The 21,078-nt window shown below is 41.8% G+C and overlaps 1 protein-coding gene across 5 annotated transcripts in view; it reads right to left on the bottom strand.

Moving 5' to 3' along the window:
* Positions 1–21,078, bottom strand: part of PUS7 (pseudouridine synthase 7) — a 55,287-nt gene that overhangs the window by 24,356 nt on the left and 9,853 nt on the right. For 3 of the 5 annotated variants that reach the window (XM_036327569.1, XM_036327564.1, XM_036327567.1), the window contains exons 2-7: positions 17,355–17,775; positions 13,933–14,017; positions 13,697–13,798; positions 9,838–9,982; positions 2,037–2,148; positions 122–199 (exon numbers count right to left, since the gene is read on the bottom strand). In XM_036327569.1, coding sequence (XP_036183462.1) covers positions 122–199; positions 2,037–2,148; positions 9,838–9,982; positions 13,697–13,798; positions 13,933–14,017; positions 17,355–17,775 — 943 coding nt within the window. Of the gene's footprint in view, positions 1–121; positions 200–2,036; positions 2,149–9,837; positions 9,983–13,696; positions 13,799–13,932; positions 14,018–17,354; positions 17,776–18,252; positions 18,388–19,935; positions 20,012–21,078 lie in introns of those variants that run through there. The other 2 variants (XM_036327566.1, XM_036327568.1) reach the window with 2 other exon arrangements.

Raw genomic sequence — 21,078 nt, 5'->3', positions numbered from 1 at the left:
TGAATAGGTAGAGACACCATCTAAAGACTGAAGAGAGACACCCCACAAAGCAAATTTGAGGCTTCTGAAAGGTGGTGCTAGGGTTTTGCAATGTGAACCCCAATATGTGCTCTCCACTTACTTGAGAACAGCAATCTCTTGGACAGTAATGGCCCTTTTATCTTTGGTTCCCATGTAGGAGAATATGTTTGGCTTGACTCTGGAAAGACAAAAACAAAACCATCTGAAGTAGTATACCAGTAAGAAATCATATTTTTCATAACTTAAGATTCAAAATATACTTAAAATCATAATAGATTAAGAGAATAAGGAGATACAATTTAAAAACATACCCAGGAAAACATAATATGCAACATGAGAAAGTAAATGATGCCTGAACAACTCCCTAGCAGTGCTCGACTTAAAATGTTTGTGGCGCTAAATAAGTTTAAAGACTTAGCTGGCCAGTAACAAGCAAAGAAATAATGCACTTCCTATTAATCATATGTAATGCATTACACTGCATGGCTGTGAAGGTAAAGAAATACTCATTCTAGATATACTGGTATAATGTGGCACTTTGAAAACTTTGTATCTTCAATTTAAAAAAAGTGAGTAATGATGTGAACTTTCTGAATAGACATGCTATTTCTTTGTATTCAAAAGCCAAATGCTAAAGCTGGGATCTGAATGGTTTTGCAATGAAGCTACAGGTAAGCTAGTTTACTAAGACGTATGTTATACAAACGGCTCCACACTAACTGGAGAAAAAAGGGAGAATTTCTTGAACTCTGAGCAACCCTCAGCCCAGACCTCAGAGGAAGTCCCTCCACACCGTCTACCCTTCCTTGTGGTGCCTTGTCTATTCTCCCAGGCTCAGGTGCAGACAAGGCACCACAACTCTCTCCCAGAGAGCAAGCAACTAAAGTGAAGTAAAACATTACTTGACAGAGTACTGTGTCCTGAGCTGAGCGGGGTTCCCCCCAGATTCCTATGATGCAGCCCTGCCTCCAGGTATTTCTAAATGCATTTGAAGACAGAACCTTTAAAGATGTGATTACGTTAAAATGAGGCCATAGGGTGGACCCTCATCCAATCTGACTGGCGTCCTAGTCAGAGGAGGAAATTTGGACACACACTGAGACTCCGGGGACACGACGACACAGGAAAGGCCACGTGAGGACACAGAAAGGTGGCCACCTGCCAAGGAGAAAAAAACCAAACCTATACCACCTTGCCTGAAACTTCTAGCCTCCGGAATGGTGAGAAAATTCGTCTAAGTCTGTGGTATTTTGTTATGGCAGCCACAACAGGCTAGCACACTACGCACCTTGTTTAAACTGGGTTAAATATGTATTAGAAAGCAAATTTGTATTGCAAAGAGATTTGCTGTGGTGCCTGTACCCATTTCTTAAAAAATAAAATAAAAATCCTTCAGGACCTGGCCCATCTCTGCTGTATCTGCGTTCCTGTGAGGAAATCCGTCTCAGGTTTTCAATCTCCTTAGTTTAGTGAAATAAACCTCTGCAGCCCCATCAAAGTGTAGGCTTCAGGGAAAAAAGTTAACCCTTATGTTCAGCTGAGCAGACTGGTTACTCTCTACTACATGTGAACTAGTTAGAAAATTTTCATCTTGAATCATTGGCAATATGCAGGGAGATTAAAAAAAAAATTGATTCACCTACTGTGTAAAGAAACAGTAATTGCGAGGCATATTTGCTATCTGCTTGCCTATTTTCCCATTCCTCTTTTTAAAAAAATATATAATTTTATTGATTTCAGAGAGGAAGAGAGAGGGAGAGAGAGCTAGAAATATCAATGATGAAAGAGAATCATTGATTGGCTGCCTCCTGCACGCCCCCTACTAGGGATCAAGCCTGCAACCTAGGCATGTGCCTTTGGCTGGAATCAAACCTGGGACCCTTCAGTCCGCAGGCCGACGCTCTACTCACTGAGCCAAACTGGCTAGGGCTCCCACTCCTTTCTTATTGGCATGGAAAGAAGAAAATAAATGGCCATGTTTTGATTTTGTATAGGCACAAGAACAAGATACGAACCTTAAGTATTTGGACAGGACATTAATAGCATCCATGGTGTCTTTGTTCTCCTTGTACAGTACAAAGTGGCAGTAGCTTCCCCTAGATTTTGGCCAAGAATGCTTTCTTGGATCTTAAAAACAAAAGAATTAAATGTTATAGACACGGCAATAAAGGTCATCTGAGTTCTTTCCTTATGAAACCCTACAAGTTCATTGTCTGCTGGGGAACCTGAGTGAGAAATCGGATCTAGCCTGACAAGAAGTGCAGGTTAAGTGGTTACAGCCGTGTGGACTCTCAGTATTAAACTTTTTGTGACTGGATACTGACATTATCTGTTCATATTTAAAATCAAAAGCTGAATGCAGGTGGTGTGACAGGTGACTAAGACTAACCAACAATCTTCACACAGCAGTTACTTTAAAGCACATGTATGACAGGTGGGCCGACGGGCTCTCTGGAACGCATGCAGTCCAGAGGGAATCCCGTCATGTCGAATTCCACAGTCTTGCTTCTCATCCCCGGGTGTGCACACATACAGGCTGGACGCCTTAGACGGGATGGGGATGAAACTTGTAAGGAGTTGCCTTAATGACACATTTAGATTTTCCAAAGGCCACTTCCATCACAAAATAGCTAAAACTGGATGGTTTACAGAGAGAGCAGCTGGCATTCAGGACCTAATTGCCATTCTTGGGGAAAAGGAAATGTTAAAAATTAAGCCAGGTTAACTGTTAACTTTTGAGCTACTGTTACTTCGCTTGCTCAGCTTTTTGGAAATAAACATTTCAAGACTTTGGAGAACCTAATTTTTAACACTTCTTTTCATATAACATTTTAATTATCCTATAAGATAGGCACATGTTTAAACAATATTAAGATTTAGACTTAAGCTGCCCAAAGGGTATTTCAAAAAAATCTCAACACTTTGGGAAAAAATACGTAAATCACAGCTGCACTTCCCAGACATACAAGAATATCCGTGAGTCTCAGGTGACACACAGCTGCAATTGTTAATTGAACACATCTAATTTACTCAATGTCTGACACTCTATGAAAGAAAAACCGTGGAAAATATTTCACACAATCCCTAGAAAAGAGTCTGCTTTTAAAAATGTTCCTTTGTCTTTGTCCCTACAATAATCCGTTAGCGTGAATTCACGCACCCATCTTCAGAAACCTAAGACACTTCCAGCACTAAAGCCAAAATGTAAAGAACAAAAGAATCAATAAACCATCTGGGAAAACTGCCAGAGTATGAATGCTTAGTGAATTGCTTTTCCTTTCTGATAAATACGAGTATGAGGCTTCTCCGCCTTGAACAGAAAAGTATTACAAGTATTTCTTTGGCTCTTGGTGTGAATGCCTCACAACTCATCCTCAGAAAATTGTGAATGGGAGTATTATTTTGGTTTTCCTTCCAGATCACTACAGTTAAGAAAAGTTGTCTACACTTGGCACTTGTGACAAAAATCATTGGCATTTCATTTTATCTACATGAAACGCCAACCGCTCTTACCTGCTGCAGTTCTGACCTCTGTCCAAATGCACAGCATAAAGAGCACAAGAGAGCAACGTTTAATTTATAACAAATAATACTAAAGGGCTTTAGAGGTGAACATGCAAATGATCGCATGGGAAGTTTCTACCAAGGACTTCGGCAGCACCTGGTAGAATGTGGTGGGGTAACAGCCATGTAGACGTTAACAATGGAATGTCGCAGAGGCAAACAGTGAGCAAGCAGAAAAGTCACCTAGAGGTACAAGCCTCCCTGTCTCAATCCCCTCACAATGGCGTGTCAGCTCATCCTCAAAGCTGCACTGTCTCTACCCACCACAAGTAGCAAAAGGTTTAAGACTGGATGCAAGGCCCTGGCCGGGGAGCTCAACTGGTTAGAGTGTCAGCCTGCTGTGCGCCAAGGTTGTGGGTTTGATTCCCAGTCAAGGGCACATACAGGAATCAAACAATGAATGCATAAATAAGTGGAACAAAAAAATTGATGTTTCTTTCTCTTTCTCTCTCTACTTCCTTTCTGTCTCTAAAGTCAATTGGGAAAAAAAAATAAAAAGAAGCTCTAGTTGGTTTGGCTCAGTGGATAGAGGGTTGGCCTGCGGATTGAAGGGTCCCGGGTTTGATTCCGGTTAAGGGCACATGCCCAGGTTGCAGGCTTGATCCCCGGTGGGGGGTGTGCAAGAGGCGGCTGATCAGTGATTCTCTCTCATCGTTGATGTTTCTGTCTCTCTCACTCTCTCCCTTCCTCTCTGAAATCAATAAAAATATACTGGAAAAAAAAAAAAAAAAAGAAGATTGGATGCAAAATGCTTTCCCCCTTAGAGGTTTGTGTTCTTAAATATGGGAGGACATGTACCAATATGCTCTTTGTGATTAACTTTTGATGGTGAGACTGCAAGTAATTATTGTTTTGCTTTGTGTTTTATGAGTTTCCTATAGTGAGTTACAAGTATTTTTTTATTTGAAAAAATGTGACATTATTATGGAAAACAGTTTTTAAGCCAATAGATTCAAAGAGATTTAAGAGATACATTGAGCCAAACCGGTTTGGCTCAGTGGATAGAGCGTCGGCCTGCGGACTGAAGGGTCCCAGGTTCGATTCTGGTCAAGGGCATGTACCTTGGCTGCGGGCACATCCCCAGTGGGAGATGTGTGGGAGGCAGCTGGTTGATGTTTATCTCTCATCGATGTTTCTAACTCTCTATCCCTCTCCCTTCCTCTCTGTAAAAAAATCAATAAAATATATTAAAAAAAAGAGATCCATTGAATGCAATGTTCTTACCTTGTTCATATCATTATTTGAACAAGTCATCTGTATGTAAAAGACACTTTTGAGATAACCAGGGAAAAATTGAACATGCACTGGGTATTAGATATTAAGAACTTGTTGATTTTGTTGGATATGATAATGGTTTTATGGTTTTAGTCCTTATCTGTTAGATACATACTGAAGTATTTATGAGTGAACTAAAGTACTATGCAGAATTTCCTTTAAAACACTCCAACGAGAGAAAAAAAAGTTGGAGGAATAGATCAAACAAAAACAACAGAATGTTAATAATCTTGAAGACGGTTGATGGGTACAATGGGGTTAATACACTACCTCCTTCATTTATGTGCATATCTGAAACTGTCCATACTAAAAAGTTAAAAATATATTTGTGGTAAAAGTTGATGAAGTGTAGCTACATTTTTCCTTAACTACCCCTTCAGTAGTACATTCACAGTAAACCAAAAATGGCAAAAAATAAATGAAGCCAGAAGACTAAAAAACGAAATGCTATACTACCTTAAGACAGTGGTTCTCAACCTTGGCTGCATATTAGAATCACTTGGGAATCTTTTTAAAATCCTGATTTCTGGGCCTCATCCCCCAGAAATTCTGTTTCTTTATTATGGGGTGGGGCCACAACATTAGTAACAAAAAAACAGAATTTCCGGAGGATGAGGCCCAGAAATCAGGATTTTAAAAAGATTCCCAGGTGATTCTAATGTGCAGCCAAGGTTGAGAACCACTGCCTTAAGAGAAACCATGACATTAATATGAGTTTCGGCTCACAAGCACGCATCTTTTTTTTGTTTTGTTCACCCCCACCTGAGGATATTTTTTCCCATTGCTTTTCAGAGAGTGGAAGAGCGGGAGGGAGGGGGAGAGAGAGAAACATGCATGTGAGAGAGACACATCCACTGATTGCCTCCCACACTCGCCCCAACGGGGGTGGGGTGGGGAGGAGCAAACTCGCCAGGAATGTGCCCTTGACGAGGAATCGAACCTGAGACCTTTGGTGCATAGGCTGACACTCTAACCACTGAGCACACTGGCCAGGATGAGCATGCATCTTTTATTAGCAAATCCAAGCACTGAGCATGCATACAATTACCTCCTCTGCAAATACCAGATGCAAAGATTCTTTTTCTAAGTGCACTCGGTATACAAAATAGTAAGCATATGCATTGATTAACAGAAAACCTATGAGTATCTACTTATTTCTGGGTAGTTTAACTTTGTAAAACCCCAAATCCTTAGAATGCTACGTAGTACATGTATGGCGTTACAATTTAAGTGAATCTAAAATAACTTTCAGAATTTCTTAGACATTCTAATTTAAAATGTTAACGTGAAGAAGCCTCAGGCTGAGAAAACAGGAAGCGGCCTTCCGATGGTCTGCTATGGCAGCCCCTGTCTAGTAGAAGCAGAAACCAAACAAAAGAAATGCTCAGGAAGGTTCATGAACCCTGGGCAGAGACCCTCATGAATAAGGAAGAAACAAAATGTTTGTGGCTCAAGAGAGATGACAGGACGGGGTAGCATGCAGAACATTCTTTCCTTCTTATTCAAGGCCGTGCCCAGTGCTGCACCCCTGCACGCCAACCTTCCAGCTTCCTCAGGGATCCTGCTCCATCATCTCTCTCTGGCCGGAATTTTCACCCTCCCTCGGCACTGGCTCTTCCTTCCGTCTATCAACATGGTCAGGGCTCTTCCCCTTTAAAAGTCCGCCCTAGGTCTCCCTCTCCTTAACCATGTTCCTTTCCGTTCTCCTCCTCTTGAGAGTTTATTTGAAAAAGCAGTCTGTGTTTACTGCTGTCCTCCTCAACCTACTGTGTAGACTGGTGTCCACCCTTATTCCACTGGAACTGCTCTGGCAGGCACCAATGGTTTCCATGTTGCTAAAACCCGGCGGACATGTTTCAGAGTTCTGTTCTGCTGGGCCTATCTGCCATGTTTCCACTGTTAACCACTCTGGCGACGGGAATGCCCTCTTCCTGTGGGTGCCATCACATGAGTCTCTCCCACAGAGTCCCCTTTTCACCCAGCTGGCTCTCCCTCCCGAGTCTCTGTGGATCCCTAGCTCAGGTATCTGCCAGGGATGGACAACCTCTACGTATCACCTGGCAGAATTTCGTTTTGTTTTCTTCACTTAAGTCTTTAAAAAGAAGTTCTTAGAGGTATTTGTAATGTACATGATCTATCCCAAAACATAAATCAATTTACCCGGTTACATGGTTTATTAATAATCACATATTTTCAGAAAAATTCCCTATGTAGGCTCCGGTAGGTAAATCCAATGTGCCTTGTCTATCAGACTGGACGTCTAACTTGAAGTAGTGGGCAATCTGTGACGTTTGGGCACCATGATTCAGAATCCACGATGCCTATGCTTTTAGGATGCATGCTCTACTTGAGAAAACAGTAAGAATTTGTACCAGGGTCTGGTAGTAAATGGACTCGAAAAACATGATAAATGTAGATTTGCAATGAAGATTTAAAAGCTAATTCATTCAAATGCTAGGCAAGGTGACCGAGGAGTTGTCGTCATTGGTATCAGGTTCTATTTGCAGGGGCATGAACAAGTCTCTGGATACCAGCTCTCCCTGCCTTTCCAATGGTGATTACTTTAAGCCACTCTTGTTCTCAGGTGGGGATCTAGACCTGTAAGAGATGAATGCAGGCTCTCAAGTGCCTGTCTGGGTCCACGAGGAGACAGGAGAGGAGCGCTCAGAGGGAGACCTCTCATCCACCTTCACTAAATGCCACACCACCTCAAGCCTGGGAGGTGCAAGCAGTGATCCAATCTAACCTGCCTTCGTGCTTCTTTTTAAAGTGAAAAACCCATTGTTTTACTGAAGATGTGCAAAGGGAGATGGGGCGGAGTGGTGTACGTCACACAGAGCTCAGCATCTCACTTGGAAATTCTTAAGGGAATTTCTTTGGGGGAAAAAAAAGAAAGAATGGTGGGAGTGGCATAAAGCACAGAACATGTAGGTAGATAAAGGGAGGACCTGAGAGACCTGGTACCAGTCCCTTGAGACGGAAGGGTGAGAAAACTAAAATGGCCACTTTGGCCTTAAATGCCCTAACTCCCCTCCTTGAAGATCACAAGCATTAACATCAAGAGGTTTTACCTTTTCTAATTTGCTTCCTCATGACCACACTCAGCAGAACAAGATCCTGACTTTTCTTCTTGCCTTTGCAAGAGGGTGGCTGACCAACATGGACTGCCTCTCTGTCAGGAACATCTCCCTAGCAGCCCTTCTCAACCTGGGTTCCAAGGCATTTGACTGTATGAAGCAAGTCGCCTTCTCTTCTCTCCATCTAGAATAGTTACCAGCTACATGCTAATCTTGGGAGGATGGAAAAAATAGTCACTCACACCATATTCCACTGGGCTAAACTCTCTTGAACAATTCTGGCTGAAGAAAGACTACTGGGTAATATTTTATACTACTGACTGAGACATCGAAGTAACATACAGTAACCACACCATTAGTTTGTGGAATTGGAAGTAATTAACAACACGTAACCACAAGTAGCTTCGGAACACTTCATCTCACTTTTCTTTTTGGCATCCACTGAGAAGTGGCCTCCAATCTCCTCTTCCTTCTCCCCAACTGCTTGAGGTTTCTCATTTCTGTTACCATCCATACTTACTGATTTCACTGTATTATTTTCTCAGGCATAGCTAAACCTAATTTCTGCCCATTTGTCTTATATCCTCTCATTTCATTAGAACCACAGTTAAAAACAATAAAGGTTTCATACATTCACAGTATTAACCTAAGGAAATATGACCAAGCATTAATGCTTTGAACAGTCTTTTTTTTTTTTTTTTAATTTGGTCTTGGGGTTTTGCTCTTAACAAATATGTAAATTTGCAATGAAGTAACTAGAAATATCTAGAAGTAACTAATAGGGGCCATTACTAATAGAGGAGGAGAGTGAGGAAACAACATTTTCTTACTGTTATTTTCATTAAAATTTTAACTACTGATTCGACAAGGAAAAACTATCTACTATTTCTTAAGATTATATACAAGTAGAAATTTTCATGGCTGTAGAAAACATCTTACATAGTAAAAGGCTAATATGCGAAGAGACCGAACGGCATAACGACTGGTTGCTATGATGTGCACTGACCACCAGGGGGCAGACACTCAACACGGGAGCTGCCCCTTGGTGGTCAGTGCGCTCCCACAGTGGGAGCACACCTCAACCAGAAGCCCTATGCCGGGTTCATGCCAGCGACATGAACCGGGAGTCTCTCCCACCTCTGTGGCAGCACTAAGGACTCCTCGGGGGATGTGCAGGGAGCGGGCCTAAGCCGTCAGTCTGACATCCCCCAAGGGCTCCCAGACTGCAAGAGGGTGCGGGCCAGGCTGAGGGACAACCCCATCCCAGTGCACAAATGTTGTGCACCGGGCCTCTAGTCAGAACATAAATATCAGAGATTCACTGAAAACACACCCATTTCAAATGAAAGATACACAATAAAGATGGGTTTAGGCAAAGGGGTGCTTTTCTATATATCCAGTGGTTTTTCTTTCTTTTTTTTTTTTTTATTCTGTGGTTTTTTTCTATGTGAGTGAAGAAGATACAGTAGGAAAGCCAGCAGCTCTTTCAATATAAGAACTTTGCCAAAAATATATACTACTAGGATAGGTGACAAGCATTTTCTGTCCATCTGAAAGCTTTCTTCTCTCCACGAAGAGCACAGAATGAACAATAGCCTTTCATTTTCTTCTTGAATTGCCACTCAGACCCTCTGCTCTTCAGGGGATAGGTCACTCCTAAGACGCTCTCTCAGGCACCACTGTAATTTCAGCAAATCTTTTCTCACATAAACAACCTAACGCCCCCAATCAGACAGATATTTTATAGGATTGCTCCAGCATCTGAAATAATATTACCCACCCTCTTTGAAGAAGTGACACGGTCAATATCCTCCTTTGAACAACAGCAAAGTAGAGGAGGCGCGGATCTGCCTCTGGGGCTCACCAGGCAGGAGAAATGCCAGGTCACTCACACACTTACTTGCCAGAGCCTTCCTCCCAGCTGCATGGTAGGCTACAATATATTTCTTCCCCTCTCTATCCTCTGTTTTTGTCTCTAATCCTGGAAACAGAGACTTAATTGCTTGATGGATGACAGTTCTTTTCTCTTTGGTGTCCTCAACAACCTATTAAAAACATAGATAATGATATTACAAATTTAACAAACCTTAAATAGAGAAATCATACTGATGAGTGAGTAAAAACACTATTTATCTTATTAACTATGTGAAATAACAGAAGTACATGCGTGTGATTTCAGGAATCTTTTAGAGCCTCACAATATGCAAACGCAATGAGCCTGTTAATGGAGCATGTCCATATACCAGGCACTGTGCCGAGCACTGTGCAGACGCTCCCTCAGGGACTCTACTGGACAAGCACTTTAGGGCTCCCAGACAGAAATGCAGGGATGTCAGAAACTCCCTCCCTCAAACAGTCCAATCTACAACTGCCTCACAATGAATTCTATACCAACTCATTTTATAATGATGTGTTAGTACATCTGTTCACAATAAAAAAAAAACCAACATCGAGAAAATGTAAACTTATTAGTTACATAACGGTTTTTAAATTTTTGAATGGGTCTCACATTAAGTAAACACATTTCACATCTGGATTCAACAGTTGGAAGGATGTATGTGTACATATCTTATTAACAATTTAAAAAATTTTAAGAAACAATACTTGCCCTAACCGGTTTGGCTCAGTGGATAGAGCGTCGGCCTGTGGACTGAAAGGTCCCAGGTTCGATTCCGGTCAAGGGCATGTACCTGGGTTGCGGGCACATTCCCAGTAGGAGATGTGCAGGAGGCAGCTGATCGATGTTTCTCTCTCATTGATGTTTCTGGCTCTCTATCCCTCTCCCTTCCTCCCTGTAAAAAACCAATAAAATATATTAAAAAAAAAAAAAAAAAAGAAACAATACTTACCCTTACTATGTACAATCCTATCTAATAATAGACAAACATGGTAATTAACCATACCTCCAACACGCTTCCCAATGGCTAATCAGGGCAATATGCAAATTAACTGCCAACCAAGATGGCGGCCAGCAGCCAGGCAGCTGAAGCGAACAGGATGCTTGCTTGCTCCAGTGATGGAGAAAGCCAAGGTTCCCCACCTGCCTTGCCTGCCTCTGAGTTGCACTCTAAGAAACAATGTTGCAATTATAGAAGCTAAACAAAACCCAGAAACCTGCTTTCAGCCATCAGAGCTGGAGTGAGCAGGACCGAAACAATGTTGCAATTATAGAACCCAAACAAACCCTAGATTACTGCTTTCAGCAGCAGAGGCCTCAAGCTGGAGCCGGCCTTAGAGCTAAAGCCAGCTCTCAGCTCCAGTGACAGCCATAGAAGGTAAATAAATCCCAGAAAAAAAGGAGAGGTTGGGAGCTTCAATCACCCGCCAGCCTGAAAACGGCCCTCAGCCCCTCACCCAGACTGGACAGGCACCCCAGTGGGGACCCCCACCCTGAAGGGGGTGTGACCAGCTACAAACAGCCATCATTCCCTCATCCAGGCTGGCCAGGCACCCAAGCGGGACCCCCACCCGGATCCAGGACACCCTTCAGGGCAAACCAGTCAGCCCCAACCCATGCACCAGGCTTCTATCCTATATAGTAAAAGGGTAATATGCAAACTGACCCTAACAGCAGAAGGACTTGGAATGACTGGTCACTATGACACACACTGACCACCAGGGGGCAGACGCTCAATGCAGAAGCTGCCCTCTGGTGGTCAGTGTGCTCTCACAGCGGGGAGCTCTGCTCAGCCACAAGCCAGGCTGATGGCTGCCAGTATAGTGGTGGTGGTGGAAGCCTCTCCTGCCTCGTCAGCAGCACTAAGGATGTTTGACTGAAGCTTAGGTCTGCTCCCTGATGGCAAGTGGGCATCCCCCAAGGGCTGCCGGGCTGCCAGAGGGATGTCTGATTGCCTTCTTAGGCCCAGTCCCCTGGGGAGCAGGCCTAAGCCAGCAAGTGGTCACCCCCGAGGGGTCCCAGACTGCGAGAGGGCACAGGCCGGGCTGAGGGACCCCCTATCCCCGAATGCACAAATTTTTGTGCACTGAGCCTCTAGTACACTATAATTTTCTATTTTATTTTATTGCATTAAAAAAAGTTAAGATCCACTGAATTGGGTTTATGACCCACTAGTGGACTGCAACCTGCAAGCTAAAAAACACTGAGCTACTACTGCTAGCTAAACTTAATGTTTTAGCAAAATGGAAAAGAAAACTACATTATAATTACAGACAAGTGACATGTGCATACAGAAAAGTGAGTCTAGATCTAGAATTTACTAAAAGCAGTGAGTTGGAATCATGATTTGTGTGTATGAGTGAAAACATACTTAGGTCTTAAAAGTTCAGAAAGTCTGCTTTCCTTGGTTTACAGACAAAGACACCTGCCCATGGTTTATGCTATCTAAAAGTAAAAAATTTCAGTAGATAACTACATAATAAAAAAATTTCAGCATAACTACAGTTTGTAAGATGGTAAGGCGTGCCACCGAGGTAGGTATATCATGAGGCTAAGATACTCCACTGCATTACATAAGTAAGGGAAACCCGGACCATCCTCCTGGAAGATTCTCAGAACCAATTCTTAGAGATTTTATCCCTGACATTTTGTCTGTAAGGAAATTCAGTAACTGAAGATCTCTAAAGATCACACACTTTTGGGAAGTTTTGGTGGGTGGAACAGAAGTAGATGAGGATTGGAGACAGACAGTGATTTCTGAGAAATTATAAATTCTTACTAATTAGGGGTGATGGAAGGAGGATTTTCAAATACCCCCAGATCCAACAGGTTGTTAAAATATGCTACAAAATGGCCCTAACCAGTTTGGCTCAGCGGATAGGGCATTGGCCTGCAGACTCAGGTTCGATTCCAGTCAAGGGCATGTACCTTGGTTGCGGGCACATCCCCAGTGGGGGGTGTGCAAGAGGCAGCTGATTGATGTTTCTTTCTCATCGATGTTTCTAACTTTCTATCCCTCTCCCCTCCTGTCTGTAAAAAATCAATAAAATATATATATTTTTAAAAAATATGCTACAAAATGAATTGAACATAAAATTTTTAAAAATCTCATGCTACAACATTCGTAAAATTTTGTAACACATCACCCTGCAAAACGATCACCTAGAGCTGCTCTGTCCCATACCATAGCCGCTAGCCACATGTGGCAACTGAGCATCTGAACTGTGGCTAGTCTAAACTTAGACGTGCTACCAATTTAACAAAGGATGTTAAGGACTTAGTAGGAAAAACACAATGTAAAACATCTCAGTAATTTAATTCCCCTGGGCAACACTAACAGAGCAGAATAAAATGTCCAGAACAAAAGCTTCTTTTAAAAAAGGGATTTACTATTCTATGTAGTGGCTGAGCTCTCCTTTTCTTGAATAGAAGTAGACTTAGGCTGAGCAGAAAAACGCTCCCTTACTTCCTCCCCCCAAATCCTTTCCCTTCCAGAACCCTATCTGAGACCAAGAGGCTGCTGGCACTGGAGGGAGGGCCAGGCCACACCTCTGACCGCCAGGTTGGTCAGTATGATATAATAGTCACTATCAGGTACAAAACAGGTTTCTTTGTTGATTTATGGTCATCTGAAACATTTTTTTTAAAAAAAACCACCTTTTTGGCCATGGTTTATGTTGGATAGTGGTATTTGTTACTGACAAAAACATTTTTTAGTATATATAATGCCCTCTTAGGTCAAATAGGACATCATCCTTTTGTTAACTACTCTAATTTTTCCAATAGACACTTACCAACATCTACCCCCCAAAAAGCAATGAAAACCCTATACAACCTTTTCATATGTTTCTGTAATACTTACCTCAATGGCAACACTGGTTTCCTTATTTTTAAAAAGCTGAAGCTCTTCTAAACGCTGTTTTTCTTCAGCTGTCAAAACTGTAAATACATCTTCTGAAGGATCCTTTTAAATAACCACAAAAACTCCCAATGAGTCACACACAGAATTCAAGGCTGTTAGAGCTCTCTATTTCTTTGATCTCTAAAAAATGCTACTTTTATACAGAAGGTGACTTTTGCTAGAGAGCTGGCTCCTACCTCCTCATCCACTGGGATGGACAAGTCATCCAAATGGCTGATGCGCCCATCTTTTCCTATTTCGTGAACAACGAAGTCAGAGTATCTGACGAAAAGAAAACACAAACTTTCAGAGCATTAACATTTTGTTTCCTGTTAATTTTAGGAAAAAGTTTATCAATAGTAAGCCTTACAAACTCAATATAGAAAAATCTGTTGTTTCTATATGCTAACAATAAACTATCAGAAAGAAAAAAGAAAAAAAAAAGAGTAAAATTCCTAGGAATAAACTTAACATAGGAGATGAAAGACCTGTACACTGAAAACTACAAGACATTGTTAAAAGAAACTGAAAACAAAAAGAAATGAAAAGATATCCCATGTTTACTGATTGAAGAAATTAACATTGTTAAAATGTCCAAATTGCTTAAAGCAATCTACAGATTCAATGCAATCCCCAACAAAAGCCCGAAGGCATTTTTCACAGAAATAGAACAAAAAATCCTAAAATTTGGGAGGAACCACCAAAAAACCCCTAAATAGTCAAAGTAATCCTGAGAGAAAAGAACAAAGCCAGAGGTATCACATTCCCTGATTTCAAACTATACTACAAAGCTACAGTAATCAAAACGGTACAGTATTGCCCAGCTAGTGCTCAGTTGGTTGAGCACAGTCCCATGAACCAGGAAGTTGAGGTTCGATTCCTGGTCAGGGCTCATGCCTGGGTTGCGGGCTCAATCTCCAGTAGGGGGCATACAGGAGGCAGCTGATGGATATTTCTCATCAATGTTTCTATTTATCTCTCTCCCTTCCTCTCTCTGAAATCAATAAAAAAATATGTAAATAAATAAATAAAACCCTTAAAAAACACATTGTGCAATATCAGCATAAAAACAGATCAATGGAACAGAATCGAGAGCCCAGAAATAAACCCATACTTTGTAGACAACTAAATTATGACAAAGGAGCCAAGAAATACAATGGAGAAAGAAAAATCTCTTTAATAAATGGTGCTGGGTGCCTGAGCTGGTTTGGTTCAATGGACAGAGCATCATTCTGTGGATTGAAGAGTCCTAGGTTTGATTCCGGTCAAGGGCACATGCCTGGGTTGCGGGCTTGATCCCCAGTGTGGGGCGTGCAGGAGTCAGCCGATCAGTGATTATCTCTCATCATTGATGTTTCTATCTCTCTCTCCCTCTCTGAAATCAATAAAAAAATACATTTAAATAAATAAAAACTGGACAGCCATATGCAAGGGAATAAAACTAGACCACTATCTTATACCATATGGAAACATGAACTCAAAATGGATTAAAGACTGGAATGTAAGACCTAAACAAATAAAATATATATAAGTAAACATAAGCATTAAGCTTCTGGACATTGGTCTCAGTGGTATTTTTGTGAATTTGACTCTAAAGGCATGAGAGTCCAGCTGGCATGGTTCAATGGTTGAGTGTCGACCTATGAACCAGGAGGTCACGGTCGGATTCCCGGTCAGGGCACATGCCCGGTTGTGGGCTCAATCCCCAGTGTGGGGTGTGCAGGAGGCAGCTGATCAGTGACTCTCGCTCATCATTGATGTTTCTATCTCTCTCTCCCTTTCCCTTCCTCTATGAAATCACTATATATATATATATATATATCTCATGATATATAACAATAAACAATAAAATATATGTAGTGATCTATATAACAATTTATATATATATAAAAATGCAAAGGCATAAGAAACAAAACCGCAAATAAACCAATGGGACAGCAAACTCAAAAGCTCTGCACAACAAAAGAAACTCAACAAAACAAAAAGGCAACCAACCATATTATTTGTATATTATATTTGCAAATAATATGTTCAATAAGGGGTTAATGTCCAAAAACTCATACAACTCAACAACAACAACAAAAAACAACCCGATTAATAAATGGGCAGAGGGTCTGAATAGACATTTTTCCAAGGAAGACATACAGATGGCCATCAGGCATATGAAAAGATGTTCAACTTCACTAATTATTAGGGAAATGCATATAAAAACCACAATGAGATATCACTTCACATGTGTTAAAATGGCCATTATAAAAAACACAAGAAATAACATGTGCTGGAGAGGATGTGGAGAAATAGTAACCCTTGTGCACTGTTAGTGGAACCGTAAATTGGTACAACCTCTATGAAAAGCAGTATGCAGATTCCTCAAAAAATTAGGAATACAACTACTATATGCTCCAGCAATTCCTCTTCTGGCTATTTATCTGAAGAATAAGAAAACACTACATAATTCGAAAAGATATATGTGCCCCATGTTCATTGCAGTATTATTTATAGTTCTCAAGACATGGAAACAACCTAAGTGTTCATCAATGAATGAGTGCATAAAAAGAAAATGTGGTATACACAGGGTGTCTAAAAAAATGTAAACACACTTTGAACAGTTATAAAATGAGTGTTTGTTAACATACACTTCAAAATTAAGTGAATGATCAGCTAGTATATACACTTTCAACGAGTATAAAGTCAGTGTTTATTAACATACAGTTCATTTTAAAAACTAAGTGAGAAAAAAAAAACAAAAAAAAAACTAAGTGAGTTATCAGCTGTTAAAGTGTGTATACATTTTCTTTGGTCACTCTATATATACAAGAAAAGATGAAATATTGCCATTTGCAACAACATGGATACATCTTGAGGGCATTATGCTAAGTGAAATAAGTCAGACGTAAAAAGAACAAAAACTGTATGGTTTCACTATATTTTCTTTAAATGGTTTCATTTACTTATTTGGGCAGCTCTCATCCTTTTTTTAATTTTTTTTTTTAATTTTATTGATTTTTTACAGAGAGGAAGGAAGAGGGATAGAGAGTTAGAAACATCAATGAGAGAGAAGCATCGATCAGCTGCCTCCTGCACACCCCCTACTGGGGATGTGCCCGCAACCAAGGTACATGCCCTTGACCGGAATCGAACCCGGGACTCTTCAGTCCGTAGGCCGACACTCTATCCACTGAGCCAAACTGGTTACGGCAGCTCTCATCCTTTTGACCATCTGTGAAATTAATCCTTGGGGAACAGAAATAAATAGAAGACTATACTGCTGATCTACATATATAAAAGCCAAAGCAACTGGCCAGCAGCTATGATGCGCACTGACCACCCGGGGGCAGATGCTCAACACAGAGCTGCTGAGCTGCAGCAACTTGGCAGCTATGGTTCTCGAGTGACGCACCTGGAACCAGAGAGGAGGGAGCCCAATTCCAGGGTGCGTCACACGAGAACTGCCCTCTCATAATCCAGGACCCCTCGGGGGATGTCAGAGAGCCGGTTTCAGCCTGATCCCCAAAGGCCAGGCCGAGGGACCCTGCTGGTGCACGAATTCGTGCACCAGGACTCTAGTTTCTTTATAAAGAACATAACTAAAATAACTTTGTACATAAACGAAACATACCTTTCTTTTAAGATTCCTGAGAATCCTTGATGAGAACTTACAAACTTGGTGATGCCTACATCCAGTTCAGTGAGTCCATGCTTCATCATGTCTGCAAAGCTCTCAGCTCCCCCTTCCTCCTCACCTTCCTCTGAAAGGCCATCTTCCTCCTCCTCTTCCTCTTCTTGCAACGGGGCATCCGAATGTTTCTTCCTCTTTCCAGCACTTACAACTTCAGGTAGCCCAGGCACATTCTCACAGCTGGGTGGAGAGTTATTGTCTATCCCATCCTGACCTTTGGTCAGCCAGCCTTCTGAGACCTTCTGTCTTTTTGCCTCCTCAGCTGGGGTCAGACTGTCATTATCTTCCACAGCAAGGGATCCACGTTTCAGTGACACACCAGTCATTTCTGTTATCTCCATTTTTAAGGCTCCAAGAAAACCTTTTAGGAAGACAGAGTAGACAAGTAATAATCACTTCTTTAATTAAGTGGGTTTCGGCAAACAGAAGCACAGTTAATTTTGTTCCTAGTCCTAAAAACCATTAATTAAACGAATTCTTCCTGCCCTGGCCCGTGTGGCTCAGTTGGTTGGGCATTATCTAGTGCACCAATTCTCGATTCCCAGTCAGGGCACATCATTGCCAGGGTTGTGGGCTCAATCCCTCAACCCCAGTAGGGGGTGTGCAGGAGGCACCCGATCGATGTTTTGCTCTCACATGGATGTTTCTCTCTCTCTCTGTCTTTCTCCCTTCCCCTTTTTCTAAAAATCAATTTTAAAAAAAAGAAGAGAGAAGTGGTGTTTAAAAAAATAATAATTCTTCCCAATGTTGGTGTATACCTTTGGTGGCATACAAAAATGACAGAGCATTTTTGCAAAAATTTGACTGTGTGCATCAAAAGCTTTAAAAATCTGTATACCTTTGCCCCAGTGGTTAGAGCATCCATCTGCAGACTGAAGGGTCGTGGGTTCAATGCCAGTAGGGGCCGTAGGAGCATGTACGGTAAGCAACCAATCGATGTTTCTCTCTCTCTGTCTCTCCCTCTTCCTTCCACTCTCTCTAAAAAAATCAATGGAAAGAATATCCTTGGGTGAGGATTAACAACAACAATAACAAAAAAAAAAAGGCTGCAAATTCTTTAAGTCTATTATTTCTTTTGTACATGCCAGAAAATCCAGCAGGATGTAACAAGCATCAATAGATATTTTGCAGAATTCTTAAAATAGGTGCCCAAATAGTTCCCTACCTATAAAGATCAAAGGCACAATAAATAGCAAATCCTTAATGAAATAGTGGACCCGGGCAATAACCATCAATGTCCACTAACATCACAAAGAGAGACAACCAGACATTGACTACCCCTGAAATTACATGCTATAATTTATGAAGAATATTTACTGATTGGAATTCTATGTCTAACTACTAGTGCCTTCAACTAATAAATAGCAAAGGGAAAAAAAGAGGAAGGGGAATCTGCAGATAAACCTACAAAGAAATGCAATGGGTGGATCCTTCTTCGGATCCTGATTTAAGCAAACCAACTATTTAAAAAACATTTATGAGGCCCTGGCTGAGTAGTTCAGTTGGTTAGAGTGCTGTCCCGATATACCAAAGTTGCGGGTTCAGTCTCCGGTCAGGGCACATACAAGAAGCAACCAGTGAATGCATAAAGTAAGTGGAACAACAAATTGTTATGTGAGTGTGTGTGTGTGTCTCTCTCTAAAAAATCAATTAAAAAATAAAATTAAGCCCCCGCTGGTTTGGCTCAGTGGATAGAGCACTGGCCTGTGGACTGAAGGATCCCAGGTTCAATTCGGTCAAAGGCATGCACTTCGGTTGCAGGCTTGATCCGGGGCCCTGGTTGGGGTACATGCAGGAGGCAACCAATCAATGTGTTTCTCTCACAACGATATTTCTTGCCCTCTCTCTAAAAATCAATGGAAAAATATTCTTGGGTGAGGATAGAAAAATTAAATTAAAAAAAATGTTTTTATTGATTTTCGAGAGAGAGGAAGGGAGAGGGAGAGATAGAAACATTGGAGAGAATCAACATCACTGCCTCCTGCATGCCCCTCACTGGGGATCGAGCCCAAAACCCCAGCATGTGCTCTGGCCGAGAATCGAACTGGTGACCTCTTGGTTCATGGGCCAATGCTCAACCACTGAGCCACACCAGCCTGGCAAAATAAAATTAAAAGCATTTATGAGAATCTGGGACACTGAAACACAAGGGGTATTTGATGCTATTAGTAGTACTGTCAACTTTTTAAGTGAAATAATGTTATTGTGGTTACATTTAAAAACAGAATCCTTGTATTTTAGAGATAGAAACCGAGCTATTTATAGTTGAAAACATATGGTCTGGAATTTGCTCCAAAATAATTTACCAGCCCCGGCCAGCATGACTCAGTGGTTGACTGTCAACCTATGAACCAGGAGGTCATGGGTCGATTCCTGGGCACATCCCCAGTTTGTGGGCTCGATCCCCAGTTTGGGGCGTGCAGGAAGCAGCCAATCAATGATTCTCTCTCATCGTTGATCTCTCTCCCTTTCCCTTACTCTCTGAAATCAATAAAATATATTTTAAAAAATAATAATTTACCTGTGGTGAACAGAAGCAGAGTGGGTGTGGATTTGAAACACGACTGGCTGAGTTGGTAATTTGCTGAAACTGAGTGATGGGAGCACAGGGAGGTCATCACATCATCATTCTCGCTACATTTTGTTTAATATTTTTTATAATAAAAAATAGAAGTGCAAAGTCTAAAATGATATACAAGCTATTCTACTCTGATCAAACCACCAATCTGTTCAGGTCCGTTGCTCCCTTTCTCCCATGACCTGTTCTTCAAATGCATTGAGATATCCAGTCCCACGACACCACCTCTTCCACCTTTACTTGTTCAAGTGCCCCAAACCTCAATGACGCTTAGCCACTACTCAGTATTCTTGTTCACGAGTCCTTCTGGCCCATGATCCTTGCTAAACCTCAACCACGTACAATCTGACTGCCTGTGCCTATGCTTCTGGCTGCTGCTGGAGAAAAGCTGGCCAGTCAGGAGAATTACTCTTATGACAGCCCTCCACACTGCCTGGCCCTCCCCAGTCAGCAAGGTCTCCGGGCAGACACACCCCCCTCCAGCATACTCCCAATGAGGCAGGACAGTAAAAAGCTAGGAGAATTCCTTGACAAGTAGAACGGGGAAACTGAGACAGATATTGAACCAGCTGAGCAATTTACAGCCAGATAATAAATCGCAAACTCTCATCTTCCCTAACCAAGGACACTTAGGAGCAAATGGTTTACACATTCCAGACCTCGCAGGTAGCAGACCCGCCTGTCTGGTCCCTCCTCTGTGACATTCTTTGAAGGTGAAACTAACCAGACAATGATCCTGACCCATCTATAAGTTCATTTGGATGAATCACCATATCAAAGGACACATTTTGAAATCTGATGAATATTCTGTTGAGATTCTCCGGACACTTCCCCTAAAATTCCCTGCCATCAGAAAATAGATAAAAACCCTTAAGACAAAGGACCCAGTGTATGCTCTGGAGCATGCTCCCTCCCCCCCCCCCCCCCCCCCCCCCCCCGTTTCCCACCCCTTCTTTCCTCAGGGGTGTATCTTTGTTTTCTTTCTAAGTTCTAAAGGTTCCCAGGAGACTTACAAGCAGGGGAGCATTGGGCAGCAGCAACTGTCTCCAAGGGCCCTCCTTCTGCCTCTGTAAGTTGTTTCCTGAG

This window comes from Myotis myotis, unplaced genomic scaffold, assembly GCF_014108235.1.
Source record: "Myotis myotis isolate mMyoMyo1 unplaced genomic scaffold, mMyoMyo1.p scaffold_m19_p_11, whole genome shotgun sequence".
Classification (NCBI taxonomy): domain Eukaryota; kingdom Metazoa; phylum Chordata; class Mammalia; order Chiroptera; family Vespertilionidae; genus Myotis; species Myotis myotis.
Note: the sequence above shows the minus strand (reverse complement) of the source record. Positions and strands in the feature narration are given on the sequence as shown.